Consider the following 23,618-nt stretch of genomic DNA (forward strand, 5'->3'; position numbering starts at 1 on the left):
CAAAAAATTTAAATATTTAGGCCTCCCCCTTTCAAAAAAAAACCAGAAAACAAGTAAAAATTTTTTCCCCGGGGGCGCCTTCGGCGGCGCCGCTTCCGCGCAAAAGGGGCATGAAACGAAAGGTCCAAAAAAAAGGGAAAAAGGGGTTAAAACCGTGTTATTAGAGGCTTTTTACGGGAATGCCCTGCTCCGTTTACGCAGGGCCCCCAATTACCCCTTTTCAACGTATTTTTTGGACCGTAGAAAACGTTTAAAAAAGGGTTTTCCGAGATGTTGGGGCCTGATTTTTAACCCGGGGAAAAAATCGAAAAAAAACCCGTTTTTTTGGGGAAAAAAAATGGGCCCAAAAAAAACCTTTTTTTTTTGATATTTTTTAAAAAAATTTTTAAAAATTTTTTTGACAGGTCGGCAAAATTTGCATGGAAATAGCAAAAAACACAGCCCACAAGAGGGTTTTAAAAATTTTTTAAAAATCCCCCTCTTTTTTTTTGGGCGGGAAAAAAACCCCAAAAAAGTGGAAAAAATTTTTTGCCCTTTTTTTCTTTGGTTTTTGAATAATTTTTTTCCCCATTTGAATTAAAAAAAACCCCAAAAAATTATTCACACGGGGTTTTCCCAAAATTTTTTCCTTACCCAAAAGAAACCCCCACTTTCATATACTTTATCGAAGTTTGAAAAATTGTCATTTTTTCCCGCAACGTTTTTTTTTTTCCCCAAAAATTTCCGAGCCCCAACTACGCGAAAAACCATTTAGGTTTTTTAAACCAATTTGGGCACCCCGCTTTCCCATCATAAAATTTCCCAAACAGCTATAACTAAACGAGATTATTCCGTTCAAAGCCCCATATTTTCACACAAAATAGAAAATAATGTGATTTTATTGCTGACAAAATATGAAAATAATTACTCAAATTTCCCTTTTGGGAAGTAATAGATTTGAAAAATTTTTAAAAACGCGATTGTTAGCATTTGGACTAATGGGGCCAAATTTAACTTCTTAACAAATTCGATCCTTAGAACATCATACTAGGGTGTCCAAAAAGCGGTTGGGTTTCCTAAACGCGTAGCAGAAAACACGGTCTTTTTTGCCCGAATAAGGCCCTCTACAAGGAAATTGGGGGACCCCTAATAATTTTCCGTCTGATCATGATAAACCCCAAAGGGAAAAAATTTGGATTTTCAAAATTTTTAACAGAATTTCCTTAAAAAAAATAAAATTTAAAATAAACACGAAACAAAAAGTTTTTTTAAAAATTCCAACCCCGGGGCAGGGGAGCAAACCAACCTTAATTTACCTAATGGGGGAAATTAAAAATTAGGTTTAATTAACAAGGCACAAAAGGATATAAATTTCAAAAATTTAAAGAAACACTAAAACCCCATAAAAAATTAAGACCCCAAATTTAGACATTAAAAACAAAAATTGGGTCTTTTCAAAAATAAATTAAATTACAGTTTTTTCCCTTTCAAAAAACCTATTTTCAAATTTTTGGGAAACCCAAATTTAACCAAATTTGGGTGTGATCATATTAAAATTTTTTAAACTTTCCCAAAAAAAAATCGGCTTAAAAAAAAAGATGTGCGAAAATGAATTTGACGGTTCTATCGAATTTAAATTTTGTTAATAAAGCCCAAAATGATGATAAAATTTTTGAAAATTTAAATTCTTTAAACAAACTTGCCCTTTAAACCCGGGGGATGCTCCCCCGGCCTATTTTAACACTTGACAATGCCTTTAAAAAATTAAGTTTAAATTTGCTTTTGGTGTTTTCATTTTACAATAACTGCCCCTGTTTTCCGCACAGACAAAGCCCCCCCCTTTTTTATCTGGCAAATTTTAACTGTTGACTTTAAAATCCCTAATTCGGCCCTGCACAAGGGATCAGCAGCTTCAACAAGAAATGATAGCCAAAATAACAGCAAAAAACACAATTCATACGTTGAGAGAAAAACCTAGAACACTGATTCAGATTTGGTACATTCTGGGGCGCGCGGCGCCCGGGAGTTTTAAGAAAACGGGGAAACCCGCCGCGCGTTTAAAAACCCCCCCGGAAATCTTACCCGCTCTAATTTTCCCCGAAACAAATTTCCTAAGCCCCACTTTGACCACGAAAAAGTCACGTTTTTAAAAGCCCTAAAAACCCGGGAAAAAACCCCCATCCTGCTTTAAAAGGCCCAACCACCACCTTTTTAATGGAAATCTTTGTTCGTTTCCGACCATCTAAAATTGTTAAATTTTTTTTAACGGGCCGAAAAAAGGAAAGGTTTATACTTTAAGAAAATTTTAAATACCAAAGCAAAATGTTTTAACAATAAATTTTAATTACAAACATCGCAGGAATGTGACAATTCAATTCAAATCAGAGCTAAAAAAATTTTAAAAATGAAATTTATTTAACCAATAAATTTTTGTCAAAAGGGTTGTATCCCCGCCGCGCACAAATTTGCGCGGCTCCCCCGGGTTACGTCCGAAGTGAAGGGGCCCAGTGGGGGCACCGCGTGATACAAAAATCAATGCAGTCAGGTAGTTTTGTTGTAAAAATTTCTTTGGGGAAATTTTTTCGAGTTCGGGGGATCTGGGAATTGGGAAATAAACCCCTGGGTTGTTTTTACCCTGGATTTTTAAAAATTTTAAAAATTCAACAGGCTTTTTGGAAAATTAAAAACAACCACGAAAAAAAAAAAAACCCCTTTATTTAAACTCAAATTTTTGACCTTCAACGTAAAACAGGGAATTTCACAGGGCCCCCAAAGCTAACCACCCCCGGGGAAGTATCAGCCTACCCCCTCTCTGTTTTCCCTTTAACATGTGATACCCCGTAAAATTTTTGGGTTTCAAATATTAGACCATCAAACGGTCCAAACCTTGGCGCCGCCCTTGGGTAGGCCCATAAACCTACAATGTACAGGGTGGGCCAAAAGCCCCAATACCCATACTTTTGGCCTTTATACTCAGCCCACTAAACTCCCCAAAAAATTAAAAATAATTTTTTTTTCTGGATAATTTTAGAAACCCACCACGTTTTTTTTTCCCCCAAATTAAATTTTCTTTTTTCCGGGAAATTTTTTTGAAAATTTTTGGGAAATGGGCCCCGGAAATAAAAACCCTTTAAATTTTTTAAATTGAAATTTGGTTTTTTTGGGGCCCCTTTTTTCCGAATTACTTTTTGGCCCCCGGGAAAAAAATTAAAAGTTATGGGCCCCCCCTTTAGATGGGGGCCCCGGGGGTTCCCAAAAAGAAAAAACCCAAGTTTTTTAATTTTGGGTTTTTAAAACCCAAGGGTTGGGCTTTCCCTTTAAACCCCACTTGAAAAGGGGGGCCCCCGGGTTTTAAAACCCCAAACCCCCCTTTTTTTGCCCCCCCTTTAGGGGAAATTTCTTTTTTTTAAAGGCCCTAAACCAAATTTAAAAAAGGTTTGGCCCCGGCCCCAAACGGGGGGTTCCCCATAAAATCCCCCCCCAATCAATTTTGGGTTTTAATTTGAAAACCCCAAAAAAATGTTTTTGGAAAAAAATTTTGGGAAAAATTTTTCTAATCGGTTTTCCCAAAAAATAAATTTTTTTTTTTTCCAAAACCCCAAAAGGGGCCAAAATAAACAAAAATCCCTCCCCATCTTCAGAAAAAATTTTTGGGGGCCCCAAAAACCTTTTTTTCCCCAAAGAAAAAACAATTTAGGGTTTTTTAAATTTTTTTAAAAGGGGCGGGGGCCCAAAATTTACCCCGGGAATTTTAAAAAATTTTTTTTTGGTGACGGAAATTTTCCTCCAAAAAAAAAAAGTAGGAAACGGGTTTTTTGCCCCCCCCTGCAAACCCCAACAAATTTTCCCTTTTATAAAAAAAAGGGCCCGGGCGGGGGGTTTAAAAAGGGCCCCCCAAACGAAAGGGTTTTTTTACGGGGGCCCCCCTTTTGGGGCCCCCCCCGTACTTTGGAAAAAACCAATTTCCCAACCACGAGGCAAAAAGGGCCCCCCCTTTCCAACCCCCCCCCCAAGGAAAATTTTAACCCCCCCAATTTTGGGAAAAGGGGGGAAAAAACCCTTTGTAGTAATAACTACAAAAAATTCGGGTTTTTTTTGGGGGGGGGGGGGGTTTGGAAAAAGGGGTAAAATTTTCTTTACCCCTTTTAAAAAGGGGGACTAAAAAAAAAATCCCAAATTTTTTCCCGGGGGGCCCCGACCCCAAATTTCTTTTTCGGGGGGGTTTTTTTTTGGGAATTTTTAAAAAAAGGGGGTTTTGATCCCCAACCCTTTTTTTTGATTTAACCCCAAATCCCTCAAGAAAAACTTTGGGGGGAAACACGGGGGGCAACCCCGGGAAAAAGGTTTTTTCAAAAGGGGTTTTTAGAAATTTCCCAAGAAAGGGGGAAATTTTTAAAGGGGACCCCTTTGGAAAGGTTTTTGGTTTAGTTTGGGGTGGGAAAAAAAAAAATTTTAAAAAAGGGGTTTTAAAGGTTTCCCCCTATCTAAATTTTTTTTAAAAATTAAAAAAAGGGTTAAACCTAAAAAAACCTTGTTGGGGGGGGCCGGGGGGTTTTTATTTCCCCTTCCCCCGGGAAAATTTCCCAACCCCCCCCAATTTTTTGCCCGGGGGGGCCTTTTGGCAAAAAATTTTTTTCCCCTTTTTTAAAAAAAATTTTATGAAATGGTTTTTAACTGGGGGGGGGGCCCCCCTCACCCCTGCCCAATTTTCCCCCCAAAAATCCCCTTTTTTTTTTTTTTAAAGGGAACTTTGGAATGGGTTTTTTAAAGGCCCCCCCGGGTTTAAAGGAATCGAAAAATAAAATTTATCCAAAAAAAAATTTATAGGGGGAAAAACTTGTTAAAAGGGAAATAAATTTGGAATAACTTTTGAAAGGGGGGGGAATTTAAAATGCAAAAAAAAAACCGCAAACGGGAAAAATTTTTCCCCTTTCCCCCCCAAAAGAGCAAAAAATTTGCGTAAAGGTCGAAAATTTAAAATTTTTAAAAGTTTTCCCCCCTTTCCCAACTTTTTTTGGTCGGCCCCCCCAAAAAAACCAAAAAAATTTTATTTCCCGGGAATAAAAAGGAAAAGCTTAGACAAAAAATTTCTTTCCCTTTATTTTAAAAAATTGGGGGTTTTTTCCCTTTTGGGGCCCCGGGGAAAAATTAAAGGCCCCCCCGGGCCTATTTTAAATTTTTTTAACCCCCCCAACCCCTTTTATTTTTTAACTAAAAGGGTTTTTACAACGAAACAACCCCCCTTTGGGTTTTTTTTTCCCAAAAAGGCATTCTAAAAATTTTTTTTTTTACGCTTCCAAAAAAAGAAAAAGGGGGGTTTTTTTGGTTAAATTTTCAAAATTTTTTTGGAAATTCCCCCTTTTAAAATTTTAAAGGGCCCCCTTTGAACTACGCTTTCCCTTTTTTCAGAAACTTTTTAAAAAATTTGAAAATTTTTTTCTTTTTAAATTTAAAATTTTAAAATTGTTCCCAAAAAAATTTTTTCCTTTTTCCCCAAAAAAAAAAACCGGTAACCTAAGGGGATACTTTTTAAATTCTTTAAAACCCAAAGGGGGGGGGGCCAGGGTTCCCCATCGAAAAATTTTTACCCCAAAAAAGCCCCCAAAACCCCCAAGGGTTTCTTTTTTTTTTAAAACTTTTTTTAAACCATGGCCCCAAAAAAAGGGAAAAAAATTTTCTTTTAACAAAGGGAAAATTTTTTAACTTTTTAAAAAAAAACCTTTTTTTTCCCCCCACTTTTTTGGCCCGGGGAAAAAACCTTCTTCCCGGGGCGAAAAATTTTTTTCCAGTGGGTTTAAAAAAGGCCGGGGGGCCCCAATTTAAAATTTGGGAAAAAGGGGCAATCCCCAAAAATTTCCCCCTTTTTTTGGGCGTCTTTTCCCTCAAAAAAATGTAAAAAACGCCCCCCTTTTGGGAAAATTTTTAAGTTTTTTTGAAAAAATTTTTAAATTTAAAATTTGAATCGGGGGGAAGTTTTTTTAAAAAAATAAATTCCAAAATTTTTCCCCCGCAAGGGGGTTTTTGAGGGGGGGCCCGCCCGGCTGAAAAAAAACCCTGGGGGGGGGAAAGGGGGGTTTCCAAATCCCCAAAAAATCCCCCTTTTTAAAATTGGGGGTTTTTCCCGAAACTAAAATTGGGGACTTTTAAAACAAATAAACCCTTAACCCCCAAAAACCCTTTTTACTCCTTCCCCCCGGGGGGGGGGATTTTTAAAACCCCAAAAAACAAAAAAAAACAAACCAAAACCCTTAAAAGGAAAATTTTCCACCCCCAAAACCCCTTGGGGGGGGGTTTGCCTAAAGGGAAAAACAAACAAAATCCCCTCCCCCCCCAAAAACCCCAAAAAAAAAACCCTTTAAAACCTTTTAAAAACCCCCGGGTTCGGTAAAAAATAATGCTGTTCAAAAATAAAGGGGGGGTTTTTAGGGAAAAATTTTTAAATAAATTGTTTTCCCCATAGGGGGGGGGAAAGTTTTTGGGGAAATGGTTACCCCTTGTTTTAAAATTTTTTTCCAGTTTTTAACTTTTAAAAAAATGATCCCCGGAAGGAGGGGGGGTTTTATAAAAAGGGGCCCAAAAAAAATGGGGGAATATAATTTAGGGAAAAGGGAAACTCAAAAAGCAAAAAAAACCCCAAAAGGGAATAAAAACACCCCCCCCTTAAAAAACCCATCCCCCCGGGGGGAAGGGAAAAAAGGGGCGCTTTTAAAAAAAGGAAAAACCTTTTGGAAAACGGGGAAAATTTTCCGAAAATCCCCAAAATGGTAAAAAAAAGGGGGACAAAAATTTTTTTAAAGGGAAGGGGCCCCCTTAAGGGGTTTTTAAAAAAAACCCCTTTTTTAAAAAGGCCCTTTTTTCCATTTAAACTAGAAAAAAACCCAAGGGTGGTTTTTTTTTTAAAAAATGGGGGAGGTGGGGAAAAAAGGAAAAAAAAAGGGGCCAAGGGGCCCCTTGGGAAGTAAAAAAAAATAAAAGGGGAAAAAAAGGCAAAAAAAAGGCCAAGGGGCCCAAAAAAGGAAATTTTTTTTCCCGGCAAAACCCAAACCCCCCCCGCCCAAAAAAAACCAAAAACCTCCCCGTTGGGCCAATTTTGGGCCCCCCCAAAACTTTTTAAAAGGATAAATACAGAAACTTTTTCCCTTCCCCGGGCCCCACAAAAAAGTCACCGATGGCCAAAAAAAAAAGTACCCCAGACTTTTTCTAGTTTAAAATTTGTGGGGGGGATTTCCCCCCCCCGAATTTTAAAAGATGCACCTAGTGGAAAAAATTTTTTTTCCCCTTTTTTAAATTAAGGAAAAAAAAAAACCGCGGGAAAAAAAACCCCACGATAATTTTTTTAACTTTTGGGAGAAATTTGGGGGCCCCCCCCAGGGCCCGGATTTTGGGGCAGTTTTGAAAAAAAATTTTCCACGTGGAAAAAGGGAAAGAGATCGGGGGAAAAAAGTCTGTATTTTTTTTTTTGCAAAGGGCCAAAACTGGCCCTAGTGGCAAATCGGTTTTCATGGTTACACGGAAAACACCGAAAAATTGGTTTGGAGACCTGCTAATTGGGCCTATTAATGGGGTTTTGGAAACCTGCTAATTTGGGGAATGCCTAATTGGTTTTTTTTGTTTTTTTTTTTGGGTTTGTAAACCTTTCTGAGATATTTCTAAAAAAAAAATTTTTAAACCAGCAAACCAAAATTGGGGGGGAAAAAAAAAACCCCTAGGCCAGGCAAAAGAATTTTCGAAAAAACAAGGTAAAATTTTTTGAAATTAGTTTTTCCCTACTTAAAAACCCCCAAAACCCCCCTCCCTCGGCGATTGCCAGGTATATTTAAAATGGGGGGGGGACCCTTGCAACTCAAAGACTAAAAAAGCCCCTAAAACCAATGGGGGGGCCCCATTTTTTTAAAAAATTTTTTACTAAAAAAACCCTCCTTAAAAAAAAAGTGGCCCCCCCGGGGCCCCCCGCCCTTTTTGTTTCCAAAGAAAAAATAAGAAGGGACGCAAACGAAAAAACCCCGCGATTGGGAAATAACACGCCCAAAAATTAACAGTAACAAGCCAGCGACTCAAATTTCCCCCATTTTTTTTTTCCCCACACTTTTAGCCTACCTTTTTTTTCAAAGGCAGAGAATTCAATAAAGCAAAAAACCCTTTTTGGGGAAATAAAAATATTTTGTTAAAATATTTTACATTAAAATAAACCCGCCTCGGCATGCCAAAAAACCACAATGAACCAAAAATACAGCGAAACGGAACACCAAACCCAAAATCCCCAAAAAACATGCCCAAAGAAAACCAAAACCAAAATATGTTAACGATGCTGAGATTGCTGACACGGATACGTATCTCGTATTTGTTCTTTTGAACATTTACGATATTTGTACGAAAAATGGATTATTTCTTGAAAATATTTGAATTGTATCTGTGGAGAGTGAAGGCTATGCAAATGTCTACATAGTTTAAATGTCTGCATAGTTTAATCAATTGATTGCGAGTGAAAATATAATTTGCTTTTGTATACATTTGGAGTGATAATACCACACTAATGATTCCATCAAATATCTCCAGTTAGATAACATGTGAAATATGCTGATGGTTTACAAGGAATCAAAGAATTTACGTGTTTTTTCCCAGAAAAGAGAAAATACCGTACGATATTTAATTGTGCATACGAACACAAATCAAACGAAAATGTGAGACAAAAACATGCAGGGAAAATTGGATGTAAACAACATGCAGGTGCATCATAATCCCGAGCCTTATCTTGTGCGAGTTGCACACACACTACACATGGTTTGATTGATTTACACACATACACACACACACACACACACACACACACACGCGCACTTATTATAAATCTAGGGGCTGCTAACTCTTCATAATGTCAGTAATATTCTCATCTATCTACACAGGTAGGGCGTGGTCACACACGTGCCCCCGGGAAAATATGCTAGCAATGTCATTTGGTATGATCAATATTTACATCTCTTTCTTTCCATCCAGTACACCTGTTCCACCAACTGTGTCCTTCATTCACGGGTAATTATTGATGTCTATTGTTAATTTCATGTGAAAATCTGAATCTTCCGTAGCCTGGGGAGAAGGGAAAAATGTCATGGTATATTTTATACCACGTGAAGTGGGGATAAACCGTGTGACGGAAAATGACGGGATGTCATGTGGTATGACGTCATAACACGTGACACGACGTCAAACCACGTGATATGACGGCATACTATGTGGCAAACCTTTAGAAAACATGTGATATGACGTTATCAAAATAGTGAGTGGGGATGCAATGACAATTTTTTAAAGCTCTCGTTTCTCACCAGAGTGAATTACATCAATTTCTCACCAAACATTTCAACACTAAGCTATGCAGTATGTAAGGTAGTCTATGAGTCTATCAGGCAAGCATTTCTGATATCGGGAATCGGGATATGTGTCATGGAATGTGTCAAGAGCAGGTAGATTCCTGGCATATCATCGCCAATACTTATAAAAAATGTCCTAATTTGTGTCACTGGAAAGCTGTGCCCTTTATCTCAGTCACAGAAACACAAGGGCTGTGGGGAAGCGTAGTTTACACATTGTTTACACAAAACTGAATTGATTTCAGGATCTTAGTTTGACACGGTCAATCTTTATACGTCTAGTCAATAACCAATTTATTTGTCCAATGTTCAGTGCAGTTCATTATATATTATAATATTATGATATATAGCATAATATATATATTATGTTATATACATATTTTTTGTAAATGGTCGTTAGAAACACCGGCACCGTCCGGGTCAACAACAACAATCGAAAGAGCTTGGTTGAGATTAAGTTGATTATGCAAATTAATGTACACGAGGATATGCGGTATCAACGAAATAGAAAAACTATGAACAGTTATTTAAATTCTAATAATTTGAAATTTCAGATATTACAATATATTTTGCCTCAATTTATGTATGTTTATTTTACTTCATTTCAGGTTAGTGATCTGAGAACGATTAAAATACAGCAGCCAAAAGCTTCACCTCTAAAGAATCTCAAGATTTTAGAACTCCACGCACATCTCAAAATGTTTACTTTTTCTAAGGCAAAAAATAGCATCATGTGCTGTATTATAGCTCTGGTAGCATTATGTGCTATATCATAGCTCTGGAAGGCGGAAGCATCATGTGCTATATTATAGCTCTGGTAGCATCATGTGCTATATTATAGCTCTGGTAGCATCATGTGCTATAATATAGCTTTGGTATCATCATGTGATCTGGTAGCACGAGCTAACGGACGGTAAAATATGTGTCGTTAACGACAGTCAAGGAACGTGTACTAAAAGGTGTGATAGTAGGTGAAGCCAGCTTAGGTATGTGAGACTTGACGCCCGGTCTAAATTACTTAACGAAGAAAAAACCTGACGAAAAATGTGTGAGCTCCAACGGGTAAACATTGTAATGTGGGTGATACAGTACCTGTGTTGTTGGTGCTAAATGACGTCATGTACCAAGTCACACTACTAGAAACGCCGTAAAATCACGTAACATGTTATTATGTATTAAACAACAGTAGTGCGAGTGTCAGTTTATTTCAGACATGTTCAAAATCTCAAAATATGTCAATGAGGGTTTGTGCCAGTCAGACTTTGAATTCCAGACTTTGTTTCCGGGATTTCCCTTCCACAGTAGTATATGTATACAAATTTAAAAAGAGTTTCTTGACAAATTTAAATTTGAATACCATTTAAACTGGTCCATTTTGTGAAGTTTCACTGAGAAGTTGTGAAACATAATGTATGTACTATATAGGTAATGTGCGGGTAATTGTGAAAAGATGCGAGAAAAGTAGAACTGTGAATGCAGCGTAACAGTGAACAAAATACAACGTGACATGACGTCACACCAACCCGGTTGGGGACCCTATTATTTTTTGAACGGTATTCCACTCCTCGTGACATGACGTCAAACCACGTGACATGAAGTCACGCCACGTACACGACGTACGTACGTGGAACATGACGTCTACCTCGTGACATGAGGTTCCACTACGTGACATGGCGTCACACCACGTGACAAGACGTCACACACGTGACATAGACGTCACTCCACGTGACATGACGTAACACTAAGTGAATTTATATATATATATATTATATACAGCTGAACAGTAAACAGTAAACAGTAAACATACTGCAATATTATAGAAAAGTGAGTACGCCAGTCCTGTTGATACATTTTATTTTGAACTGCTTGACGATGTCTGTTCTTAAATTACTATTAGTATATTATATATTACAATTACACTTGTATGTTTTATAAAGCATAACGGCAATTAATACTTTCCTTACACTTCAATTGTTAATTAACGTCAATACACGTTGTATGATTTCATACCACGTGTTGTGACGTCACAACACGTGGTATGACGTCATGTCACGTGTTTAATAAAGAATTATGGTAATTACTATTAGCCTCATACTAATCATTAATTGTACAGTAAACGAATAAGGACATAATAACGATTATATTGTTGGCGCCAAACAGCTGTGAGTGCGTTTGAATGCGGCTTAGTTTATATTTTTATTCAACATCAAACATAAATATTAAATATAATTTTGTGATCGATAATATACATTTATGAAGCCGGTTACTACACTGCAATTCGCTGGTTAGCCTAGTTATATACAGGAACGAACATGAGTCTCAACGACGTGATGTGACGTCACACCACGTGATGTGACGTCACACAACGTGTGATACGACATTACAAAAAGACATTATAATGAAATACTAATACTAATACCAATGATTAACCAGATATGAACTGCCTGTTAAGCTGTTACACCATTGGATGACCTTATCTAAAACTTAACGTATAACCTAGGTCATAAGATGATTGATAACTTAACTGATAACTTATCTCTTAACTTACTAACTAATTAGCTTAATTACACCATTATGTACCGCTGAAACTCCTTCGAAGGTTATTTCTATTGCCGTCCCCATCGGTATCTGCTATCAATATAGTCTTGTCAACTATCTGTTGTAGCTGAACGTCCTTTAGGTTCGTACCCACCATCATCTTTAACACCTGGAATATGAATGACTATAACAAATAATTCTCTAATTAACTAGTTGACTAATTGACTTTAAACGACTACCAAAATGAGAGTTAATTTGCCAAAATTATACACTGAGAATTGAGATCCTTTTTTGTGAAAAAATTAACTAAAATTCGGGTTATGGGAAACCTTATTTTAATTTCTATTTCTTTAAAATTTCATGTTTATTCTGATTTTCTGATAAGTAGAGCTGATAAAATCAGCTACCTCATTTAGAGTGCATGCGATGTGATCCTCATCATTAGGGTCATTAACATGTAACCTGATTTCATGGCGTTCATTGGAAAAACTTGCGATGTGATCTACACGAAGGTGTCCGATAACCATGGTGTCAGGGATCAGGGGGGGGGGGGGGGCGGGGGGGGGGGGGGGGGGGGGGGGGGGGGGGGGTTCAGTGCTTGTTAATGTTCTCACACCATGCTTACCAAGTTAATTCCCCCTAGTATATAAGCCACCCAGCTCCACATACGTCATATCTACTGTCAACTATTACGTTTACACTTCAACTAAACGACAAAACAGCTTTACTACAATTCAACATGGGACAATGCTATCCTTCCAAAAAAAACTAAACCCTAAATCCACCTTCTCCGATCATCCTGCTCACCACCGTTCTGTGATCCTCACAGCTCCAAAGAAGTCCTCCACCAGACGTCCTCACCACTCTCACCCTCCGCATAACTTCCAAACCATGTACAAGAGGAGCCAGATTGTAAACAAGCAACTGTTCCTCAACAGTGGCTTTGTGGAGGACGACTACATTTACTCTCCCTTCAACCCAGAACCTTCTAACATTTCTGAAGAACAGATCTCAAACAGAACAGACACCAGTACACGCAACCAACATGTTGTCTCTGCTACATTCGCCTACACAGTGTCAACTGAATCAACCTGCAATCCTCACTTTAGACTAAGGACTGATAATACGATACCTAAAAAACTTGTATTCGACATCACGGAGCGGACCAACTCTATCCCTAACTGCACCACATTTATCACGGTCATGTCTGATGATAATCCTAGTTCTCCCAGAACTGTAGCAGAGAATCACGTCCTTCCTATCCTCGCCTCGGATAACTACCATTTCAGAACACCAGCTGAAGACTTCATGGAGAACCACCCTTTTGGGGCAGGGTCATCACAGAGAACGCTTGCAGAGGACCATGTGCTGCCGATACTGACGAGAGTTTCCTTGGATAGCATGGAATCTACTGATTGTGCTGGTACACCTACAAGTGGTGGAAGAGATGGTGGAGACGAGCTCATGGAGACACTAGCTTACTTCTGAAGTCTGCTTGTTTTAGTGAACCATTTTATTATTTGTGAATATTTTTTGATTTAAAATGATTACCCAAAATTATGTCTAATCAATTATAAACAAGTGCTCTGGCAATAAAAAGAAAAATTGACATAGCATGGATAATAATGGGAAGGTTCGGTCAGAAAGTACATCTTGTTTGTGAATACTAGGTCCATCTGGTACAGTCTAATACATTGTATCCTTGATAGTTGATACCAACCTAACAACACAATTAACATACTAAATATGAGCAATAAATATTACACATCAAAAAATCAATATACCGTAGTATATATTACACATGTTATCAGTGATACATGTGGCAATTGGCTTACATCACAGCGTCTTACCATTACAAAAACTTGGTATTTTTAACTAGAATTGTTGGCACCCTTTGTGTGAGTGTAACCTAGTGTTGAATAACCGTGAACTTGTTTTTAAACTATTTCTGTGTATGTGACTTTGTAACTTGCCATGGGAGGGGTATGCTGTGTATGTGAATTTGTTACACATAATTAAGGGGGCAGTCTGGGGCTTATCTGTATTTTACCGCTTTTGATAATTCACAAGCTTGTCCACTAGGGCTTTATTGAGAAAATAAGTTTATTGGCATAACCCTATTACTAATTTATGTTCCCTACTATTGCCGAAGGCAAAAAGATTTTAGGGAATAAGTAATCGGATTTGGATATATGAGGTGGCCCGACGGCGCTACGTTGACGACAAAAGTCTGATCCTTCGCAATATAGACCACTCCCCCATGATTATGTGTATAAAAGGAGCCTATTTTGCGCGCGACGCCAGTTATGTGTGTTAATTGATTACAGGCATAGCAACCAGTTTTTGGTGCTTGACGACTGTTACACAGGTTTACATCTGGTTACAATTTACACTAATTCATCAATTGGCTAACATCAGGTGATGGGTAAGAGTGTGTCGGACAAGGTGGTGATATTGGGAGCACACAGAAATATCTACCAGACTATCAACTTCAGTACAGACTGTATCAAACACAACAAACTCACTAAGGGTAAGCTTCCTTGAGGACACTGCCTAGAGTCAAATATCAAATCGATAAGGAGCACACCCCTCCCCCCTACAGAAGGAATCCCCAACAAAATTTGCTATAAAGCCAAAGTAAATAAGAAACTGGGTGCCATGCCAGTTCGCCGGTTTGTTCCGTCAATTATCCATACTTACATGGAACATTACTGCAATTATTGTTCTGTGCTAGCTTGAACAATGAACATGGGAGTACATTTTCAATAGCCAACCAGAGAACTGCATTTTGGTCACCTGGCGTGCCAATCAAAGATCTCGAATGGCAAATACTGTACATTATAATTATATGTATAGTATATTGTATAATGTACGATATGCTTCTAATTCTCGTCACACAGTTATATTGGTGCTTATAATATTGTTGATTAACAGTGTACATATTTTACAAGTTACTAATCTAAAACGGCTACATACGGCTACATACGGCTACATACGGCTACATACCACTACATACCAATACATACTACTACATACGGCTACATACCAATACATACCAATACATACCAATACATAAGTTACTACACTACACAAAGTTCATGTTATCGGATAAAGTGAAAATATTATGTTCCGGAGAAGCTAAATCCGGACCAGATTATATATTATATTCCAGAGAAGCTAAATCGGACCAGATATATTCAGAAGAAGCTAAATCAGGACCAGATATATTCCGGAGAAGCTAAATCCGGACGAGAAAAATAGGGATATCATTTGGTAGCGCACATGATACATTTACGTGGTTTAGTTAGGATATGATTTCCGGATCATTATGATTTCTTTTACGAGAATATTTATTTGTTTACAGTCAATTAAGCCGGTCTGGCTGGCTAATCAATTGTAACCAATCAGTGAGCTGTATTCTAGTCACGTGACACAAACTAACCAATCAGAGAGCTGTATACTTATCATGTGACACATACAATAAGATCCAGGAAGATTGAACAACTCTTATTAAAGATATGATCCAAAATATACGTGTGTCACAGTACACTAAATTGATGTACAATGTACAATGTACATTAAAAATAAATGTGTACAAACATTTAATGTGACTGTTATAGTGTAATACTTTCTTCAAGTTGGTTCAGACAATAAATAGCAATCACATTTTGATTGCTATTTATTGTCTGAACCGACGTTAAGAAATTATTTCAGTCATCTGACCGAAACTAACCAATCAGAGAGCTGTATTCGAATCACATAACCGAAACTAACCAATCAGAGAGCTGTATCTCTCTAACTGGTCCAACTGGAGACCAGCAATCTGGCTCGAATCTGTGATTACCCTAAACCGTGACGATACACTGAGTCTCATACTTATAATTCGTGGAACATTAATTGTATAATGCACACAACTGACTAGTCAGAGAGCTGTATTCCAGTCACGTGACTCTTGCTGACCAATCAGAGAGCTGTATCGTAGTGTACACGAGTAGTCACACCACCATCTTAATATTCCACACACTGGACTGATTATACTAGCGTAGCCTATCAGACAGCTGTTATCTAGTAACGTGACACAAAACAGCCAACCAGGCGGCTGTTATCTAGTAACTTAGTAACGTGACACAAAACAGCCAACCAGGCGGCTGTTATCTAGTAACTTAGTAACGTGACACAAAACAGCCAACCAGGCGGCTGTATTCTGGTCACGTGATGAAAACCGGCCAATCAGAGACCTGTATTCTGATCACGTGATGAAGACCGGCCAATCAGAGACCTGTATTCTGATCACGTGATGAAAACCGGCCAATCAGAGACCTGTATTCTAGCCATATAAAGTAGCGTAGAGTACTTACTAATAAAGACTCCCAAATTATCCTGTATAATAATTTATTGTAGGACTCGTATTGTTTACAGGTAACACAGTGTACATTGTAATACCATTGAAATGGACAAATTCAGAGCAGGGCGCCATGTACTTTGTAACATAACAGAATGCAGTATGAAAGGTCACTTTGTGTCACGTGACAATGATAGAGCTCTCTGGTTGGCTGGCATCATGTACAATACACTGTATTATTGTGTAAGAGTAACCCACCGTACAGCAGAATGTGTCCCAATGTTACAGTGAAGGAATCTTGCAAACCCACTTATATTGCCACACAGTGCTACCTGCTACAGATGGGGGCCGGGGCCGGGGCCGGGGCCGGGGGAGGGGGGGGGGGGGGGGGGGGGGACTCTTACACCTTACACCACATCTACTCACATCCAGAGGCAGAAAGTTTTAAATTTTCTCCCAGTCCAATGTTTGAAGCCTTAAATTATATTATGCCATAAAAAAAGTCAGGCCTTTTAAAAATGTCTTACATTTCCCTCAGACAGACTGGCGTGGTTATGAAAATGGCCACATATACCTTATCTACCACATCTACATTATATACCTTATCTACCACATCTACATTATCTACCTTATCTACCACATCTACCTTATCCTACCACATCTACCTTATCTATTTTATCTACCACATCTACCATATCTACCTTATCTATAATCTACCTTATCTACTTTACATCGTTACACTTCACTGTGCACTACATTTCCGTGTTATAGAAACTAGCCTATCAAACTGAGCCAAATATATTTTGGTATATTGTATAATATGGATATTGTATACTATACAACATCTCCTGGACTTCTGCCTTGGTTAAAAGATTTGTTTGAAACTGTATGGAAAGGTGAGGATATTCCTAGTGATTGTAGGAAAGGAATCATCACCATCATCCCAAAGAAAGGGGACCTCACATATTGCAACAACAACAGAGGGATAACTCTACGCTCCACAGTATCGAAGTTATTTCAAATCGTGTTGTTAAAAAGACTAAGTAATGGGCTTGAAAAGTTACTTAGAGAAAATCAGTGTGGTTTCAGGAGAAACCGTTCTTGTATAGATCAGCTATACTCCCTTCATTGTATAATACACAATTGTATAGAATTCAACGTCCCTTTGTATATAAACTTTATTGATTTTAAAGCTGCTTTTGATTCAATCAATCGTGACTTTATTTGGAAAGCTTTTGAACATTATGGTCTTCCAACAAAATACATCAATGTTTTCAAAGCGTTCTTTAGAGCAACTGAAAGTGCAGTTCGTGTCAATGGGGAATTGACAAGATGGTTTGATGTCGATTCGGGGACTGGACAAGGTGATGTGCAAGGGCCCCCCATTTTCAACCTTGTACTTAACTGGGGATTAGAACTTGCCGAGAAGTTTAAAAATATATCGCGTGGTTTTACTCTTCAGTACAGACAAAGTTCCAGACAACCGGAAAAATGTGTCATTGATTTGGACTATGCTGATGACATAGCAGGCATGGATGACACTGTCGAGGGACTGCAAGAAACAACGGACAATATTGCGAAATACTGTGGGCTTGGGGGTTTAAAGATGAACGCAAAGAAAACAGAGATCATGGTAATTGGGAAAGATACGTCGCAGCACCCACTCCCAGAGAATAGGACCATAGATATTACTGTCGATGGAAACCCTGCAAAGCAGGTCACTCAATTCACTTATCTGGGTGCCAAAATTACATCGGATGGCAAGATCGATAAAGAAATAAGTGTCAGGATTGGAAAAGCAACCGGAGCTTTTAACCAACTCAATAACATTTGGAAGAATAAGAACATAAGCATTAACAACAAAGTGCGAATCTACATCGCAGCTGTTCTTACCATTCTGACCTATGGAAGTGAGATATGGAACACGACTCAAGTGCAGACAAGAAGATTAGAGTCTTTCCATCAGTACTGCTTACGCAGAATCCTGAAAGTGAGGTGGTTCCATCGAGTAAGAAATGAAGATGTTTTAAGAAGGGCTTCAATAACTGCTCTTACTGACATAATAGCAACAAAACGGCTACGTTGGTTTGGACATGTCAGTAGAATGCCTGAAGATCGGTTACCTAACTATCTACTTGAATGGAAACCCAAGCATGGGAAACGATCAAGAGGCAGGCCTAGGAAGAGCTTAAATGATGTATTTATTGAAGATGCTGGGCAGAGATTGGATCGTAATGGACTCACGATTGATTGTATGAGAAGATTGGCTGCAGATCGAAAAGGATGGAGAAATATTACCCGCCGAAGTTGTATAATACAAAGTAATGACGCAGTCGACGCAGACTAATCCTTTTGGATGGAGATCTCGCCATGTAACATGTAACATGTATGTATACAACATATGCGCATATATACAGTATCACATTACAGTGTAGTAGAAATAAGATGTATCAATGAAACCGAAACATCGGCTGAAATGAACTGGACTATGAGTAGACTATATTACATTGTGTGGTAACTGGTAATTGACCATTCTGATTGGTTGGTTTGTGGCATGTGACTTAAATCAACTGTTCTGATTGGTTGGTTTGTGGCATGTGTTACACGTATTGTGACACAGAGTGTATGTTTATTGTTTAACTGATCTAGGACAGGTTCTGGAACACGTTTAACATTATTCCAGTGTAGGTAGCTGGTTGTCCAACTCAGTAACACATCTCCAGTGCAGTGTAGGTAGCTAGTTTTCGGAATCAATATTAGATAAAATTGCCTCCGTACCCTAAGGTTTTTTTTTCTGGGTGCCACAGACCCACCCAATGGTGCTGACTTTTTTGGGTTAAAGACCCACTTTTCCATTGAATGTGGCTTGCTGGCTGAGCTGCGCTCGCAGTAACAGTTCACCACCAAATTTTTTGAACTTTCCCTATCAACAATCTTAGAGATTGGACTAAATATTACATTCCATAATTTAGGACTTGAAGTTGATGACCTTCTTCCGTCAGAATAATTATATGTACTATTCATATATGCGATATTCCACCACATTTTGGTTGATAATTTGATTTCCAATGTCCACTCATACATATGTGGAAAACTTACAAATACCCCTTAAAATACTGGCTTTATACTTATAGTATAAAGATGTAGGTATCGGTCAGGGACATAGCCAGGATTTTTATTTGAGGGGGGCTGTCGGTGAGCGAAGCGAGCCGACGCGTCCAATCCAGCTGCGCAGCGAGCCAAGCGAGTAAGCTGTGGCAGGGGTCGGGGGGCGCAGCCCCCGGAAATTTTTTGCGAAACATGGTGTTTTAGACGACATTTGGCATTAAAGAAATTTGTAGGATAGCAATAAACTGGGATTGAAAAGAATCAAGTACTCATGTACAGGGACGTAGCCAGAATTTTTTCTTTGATGGGGGCTGTCAGCGAGCGAAGCGAGCAGATGTGTCCAATCCAGCTGCGCAGCGAGCAAAGCGAGCAATCTGTGGCAGGGGTCTGGGGGCGCAGCCCCAAGCGGGGTCCAGGGGCGGAGCCCCTTGGCGGGGTCTAGGGGGGCGCGGCCCCCGGAAAATTTTTGCGAAACAGAGGGTTTTAGACGACATTTGGCATTAAAGAAATTTGTAGGACAGCAATAAACTAGGATTGAAAAGAATCAAGTACTCACGTAAATTTGGTTACCTCACAACAGCAATCTGCATTCTCCAATCAGAATTTACGACTTACTCAGGCCTCATCGTCTTAAGATTTTTACATTTCCTACGGTCTAGGGGACACTATTGACTATTTATAGAAGTCTTCTAGAATGTTTGCTTGGATGTTATGACAGATACTTACTAATCCACAGTTCAAATCTTTGACTGACTGCAGTCATAAACACAGCCCAGTTACCAGGCGACCATGGGGGAGTAGACACACAGTTGATAATGTAACAGACCCACTATCAATATCAACAGACCCACTATTTCATCTTAAAGACCCACAAGTCAATCCACAGACCCATTTCAGAGTAGCAAAGACCCACTATTAAGCGAGTAGACACACACTTAATAACAATAGGCCCACTATTTGACCTTACAGACCCACTGCCAATAACAACAGACCCACTTTGTAACCTTACAGACCCACAAATAAATCTACAGACCCATTTCAGAGTAGCAAAGGCCCACTATTAAGCGAGTAGACACACACTTAATAACAACAGACCCACTATCGATATCAACAGGCCCACTATTTCATCTTACAGACCCACAAGTCAATTTACAGACCCATTTCAGAGTAGCAAAGACCCACTATTAAGCGAGTAGACATACACTTAATAACAACAGACCCACTATCAATATCAACAGGCCCACTATTTCATCTTACAGACCCACAAGTCAATCTACAGACCCATTTCAGAGTAGCAAAGACCCACTATCAAGCGAGTAGACACACACTTAATAACAACAGACCCACTATCAATATCAACAGACCCACTATTTCATCTTACAGACCCACAAGTCAATCTACAGACCCATTTCAGAGTAGCAAAGACCCACTATCAAGCGAGTAGACACACACTTAATAACAACAGACCCACTATCAATATCAACAGACCCACTATTCAATCTTACAGACCCACAAGTCAATCTACAGACCCATTTCAGAGTAGCAAAGACCCACTATTAAGCGAGTAGACACACACTTACCACTATCAATATCAACAGGCCCACTATTTCATCTTACAGACCCACAAGTCTATCTACAGACCCATTTCAGAGTAGCAAAGACCCACTATCAAGCGAGTAGACACACACTTAATAACAACAGACCCACTATCAATATCAACAGACCCACTATTCAATCTTACAGACCCACAAGTCAATCTACAGACCCATTTCAGAGTAGCAAAGACCCACTATTAAGCGAGTAGACACACACTTAATAACAACAGACCCACTATCAATATCAACAGGCCCACTATTTCATCTTAATACAGACCCACAAGTCTATCTACAGACCCATTTCAGAGTAGCAAAGACCCACTATTAAGTGAGTAGACACACACTTAATAACAACAGACCCACTATCAATATCAACAGACCCACTATTCCACAAAGACCCACTATTAAGCGAGTAGACACACACTTAATAACAACAGACCCACTATCAATATCAACAGACCCACTATTCAACCTTATAGACCCATGTAAGTAAGTCTACACTATTTGACCTTACAGACCCACTGCCAATAACAACAGACCCACTTTGTAACCTTACAGACCCACAAATAAATCTACAGACCCATTTCAGAGTAGCAAATATCAACAGGCCCACTATTTCATCTTACAGACCCACAAGTCTATCTACAGACCCATTTCAGAGTAGCAAAGACCCACTATTAAGCGAGTAGACACACACTTAATAACAACAGACCCACTATCAATATCAACAGACCCACTATTCCACAAAGACCCACTATTAAGCGAGTAGACACACACTTAATAACAACAGACCCACTATCAATATCAACAGACCCACTAAATTCCACCTTATAGACCCATGTAAGTAAGTCTACACTGTAATAAAACACATCCAAGCTATCAACAGGCCCACTATTTGAGCATGTACAGACCCTCATTAACCATGGTCAATTCAATCCTAACCTTACTCCCCCCCCCCCCCCCCCCCCCCCCCAAGAAAATATGTTTTTTTTTTCGTTTCAGACAATTTTAATTTTTCGATGAAAAAATTTGAGGCAAGGGTGCTGGCACCCTTGGCACCCTTTAAAAAAAAACCTTACCGTACCCTGATTTATCATCATAATCTTGAACTTTCTGCCCCTTAAAAAATCCATCATCATATCTGGAGGAAGATACAAAACTTGATTTTATTTAATTATGTATTTATATAACCAAACTATTTATTTTTTCTATAACCAAACTATTTATTATTTATATAACCAAACTATTTATTATTTAAATAACCAAACTATCAGGACTGGAGACGCTACACGGTTTATACAGTAGTTCACACAGCACACATGTAAGAGCTATAGCTCTTTACGTTTTGGGGAGTCTATACCTTGATGGGTCAGTGATTTCAAATTTAATTAAATAATCAATATTGATATTATTTATTGTTTGTTTTTATCTATCAGGGAATTCCCCAGAGAGAACGGGAATCCTGGTTATGTGTACAACAATAGCTATTTATTAATTTCAGGAGGTGACCGGGATTGGCAATTTTGAGCTATCCCGGTCCCGGTCCCGGTCCCGGTCAAATGCTGATTTATTTATTTATGGTCCCGGTCCCGGTTAATTCGGGATTCTTGGTCCCGGTCCCGGTCCCGGTCCCGGTCAATCACTCAAATTTGCTGGGATTTTGACCGGGATCTTTTACATAATTTCATTCACTGTGATTTTAAGTTTTTCCTTTTATTCATTGTGAATTTCATCTTTAAACATACTCTGAGCCAAATACAACAATGTTTAAAATTGCTAAACAAGTTTGAGTAATATTATTATTATCAAATCTAAAATAGCTAATAATTTATTAAATTATTAACAGGCCCCTTAACGTGGGCAATAATATACGCTTTTTAAATTATATAAACAAATTGAAGTCTATTTTTCCAATGTTGTTAAGTGTCTCTTTAGATCTGTTTTGGTCTTTTCGTGGGAGTTCCCACATTTGTTGGTTGAGAATGCTCAACATAACATACATGATGCTTGACTGCTTTATTGACCCGGACAGGCACCGGGGGCAGACATCCCAACACCAGTGCGTTGGGACATAGTGTTGGTCTGCTTCAGGACGTGTTAGATCCTAGAGAAGCCGCCATCCCCTCTACTGCTTTAGCTCAGCGGCAGCATGAGCCCTGGTTTCCTGCCACATTGGTACCTCTGAAAGTACAGAAAAGTGGTGGATTTCGGGGTCCAGGATACTCCCTCTTTGTTCTTTATGGTGGTAATATTTCTCTGAGATGTTTGCAGAGTCTTTGAGTAATAAATTATGATCATGAATTAACCAGTAATCGACCGGAATTCCCGGTACCGGGAATCCCGGTACCGGGATTGGCAATTTTGAGCTATCCCGGTCCCGGTCCCGGTCAAGTCACATTTTTCATCCCGGTCCTGGTCCCGGTCCCGGTAAATTGATAATCTCTTTGAATCTCAGTCCCGGTCCCGGTCAAGTCACATTTTGTATCCCGGTCCCGGTCCCAGTCCCGGTCAGGCCTGAAATCATGTCCCGGTCACCTCCTGATTAATTTATTTGTACACCACTTGTTGGTCCACATTTTGGGACCTAAAGTTTTTATTCCTTTGCCTATTTTTATTTTTTCATAATGCTCAAAAGGCCATAAAAGCATTCGACTGAGCTGGAAAAGTTTCACAGTTATGATATCTCTCGCG

General features: G+C 38.8%; 2 protein-coding genes across 4 annotated transcripts in view; both read right to left on the reverse strand.

Annotated features, from left to right (window-relative positions):
* Window positions 1-23,618, reverse strand: part of LOC134824617 (uncharacterized) — an 80,648-nt gene that overhangs the window by 33,015 nt on the left and 24,015 nt on the right. The window lies entirely within an intron of this gene.
* LOC134824618 (calcineurin subunit B type 1-like) overlaps window positions 1,252-23,618 on the reverse strand; it is a 132,166-nt gene continuing 109,799 nt past the window's right edge. Inside the window, exons 7-8 of the mRNA XM_063836547.1 lie at window positions 11,925-12,051; window positions 1,252-2,221 (exon numbers count right to left, since the gene is read on the reverse strand). Of these exons, the coding sequence (XP_063692617.1) occupies window positions 2,118-2,221; window positions 11,925-12,051 (231 nt within the window). The 3' untranslated portion in view covers window positions 1,252-2,117. The remainder of the gene's footprint in view (window positions 2,222-11,924; window positions 12,052-23,618) is intronic.

The sequence above is a fragment of the Bolinopsis microptera genome, chromosome 12 (genome assembly GCF_026151205.1).
Source record: "Bolinopsis microptera isolate Bmic1 chromosome 12, MBARI_Bmic_1.0, whole genome shotgun sequence".
Taxonomy (NCBI): domain Eukaryota; kingdom Metazoa; phylum Ctenophora; class Tentaculata; order Lobata; family Bolinopsidae; genus Bolinopsis; species Bolinopsis microptera.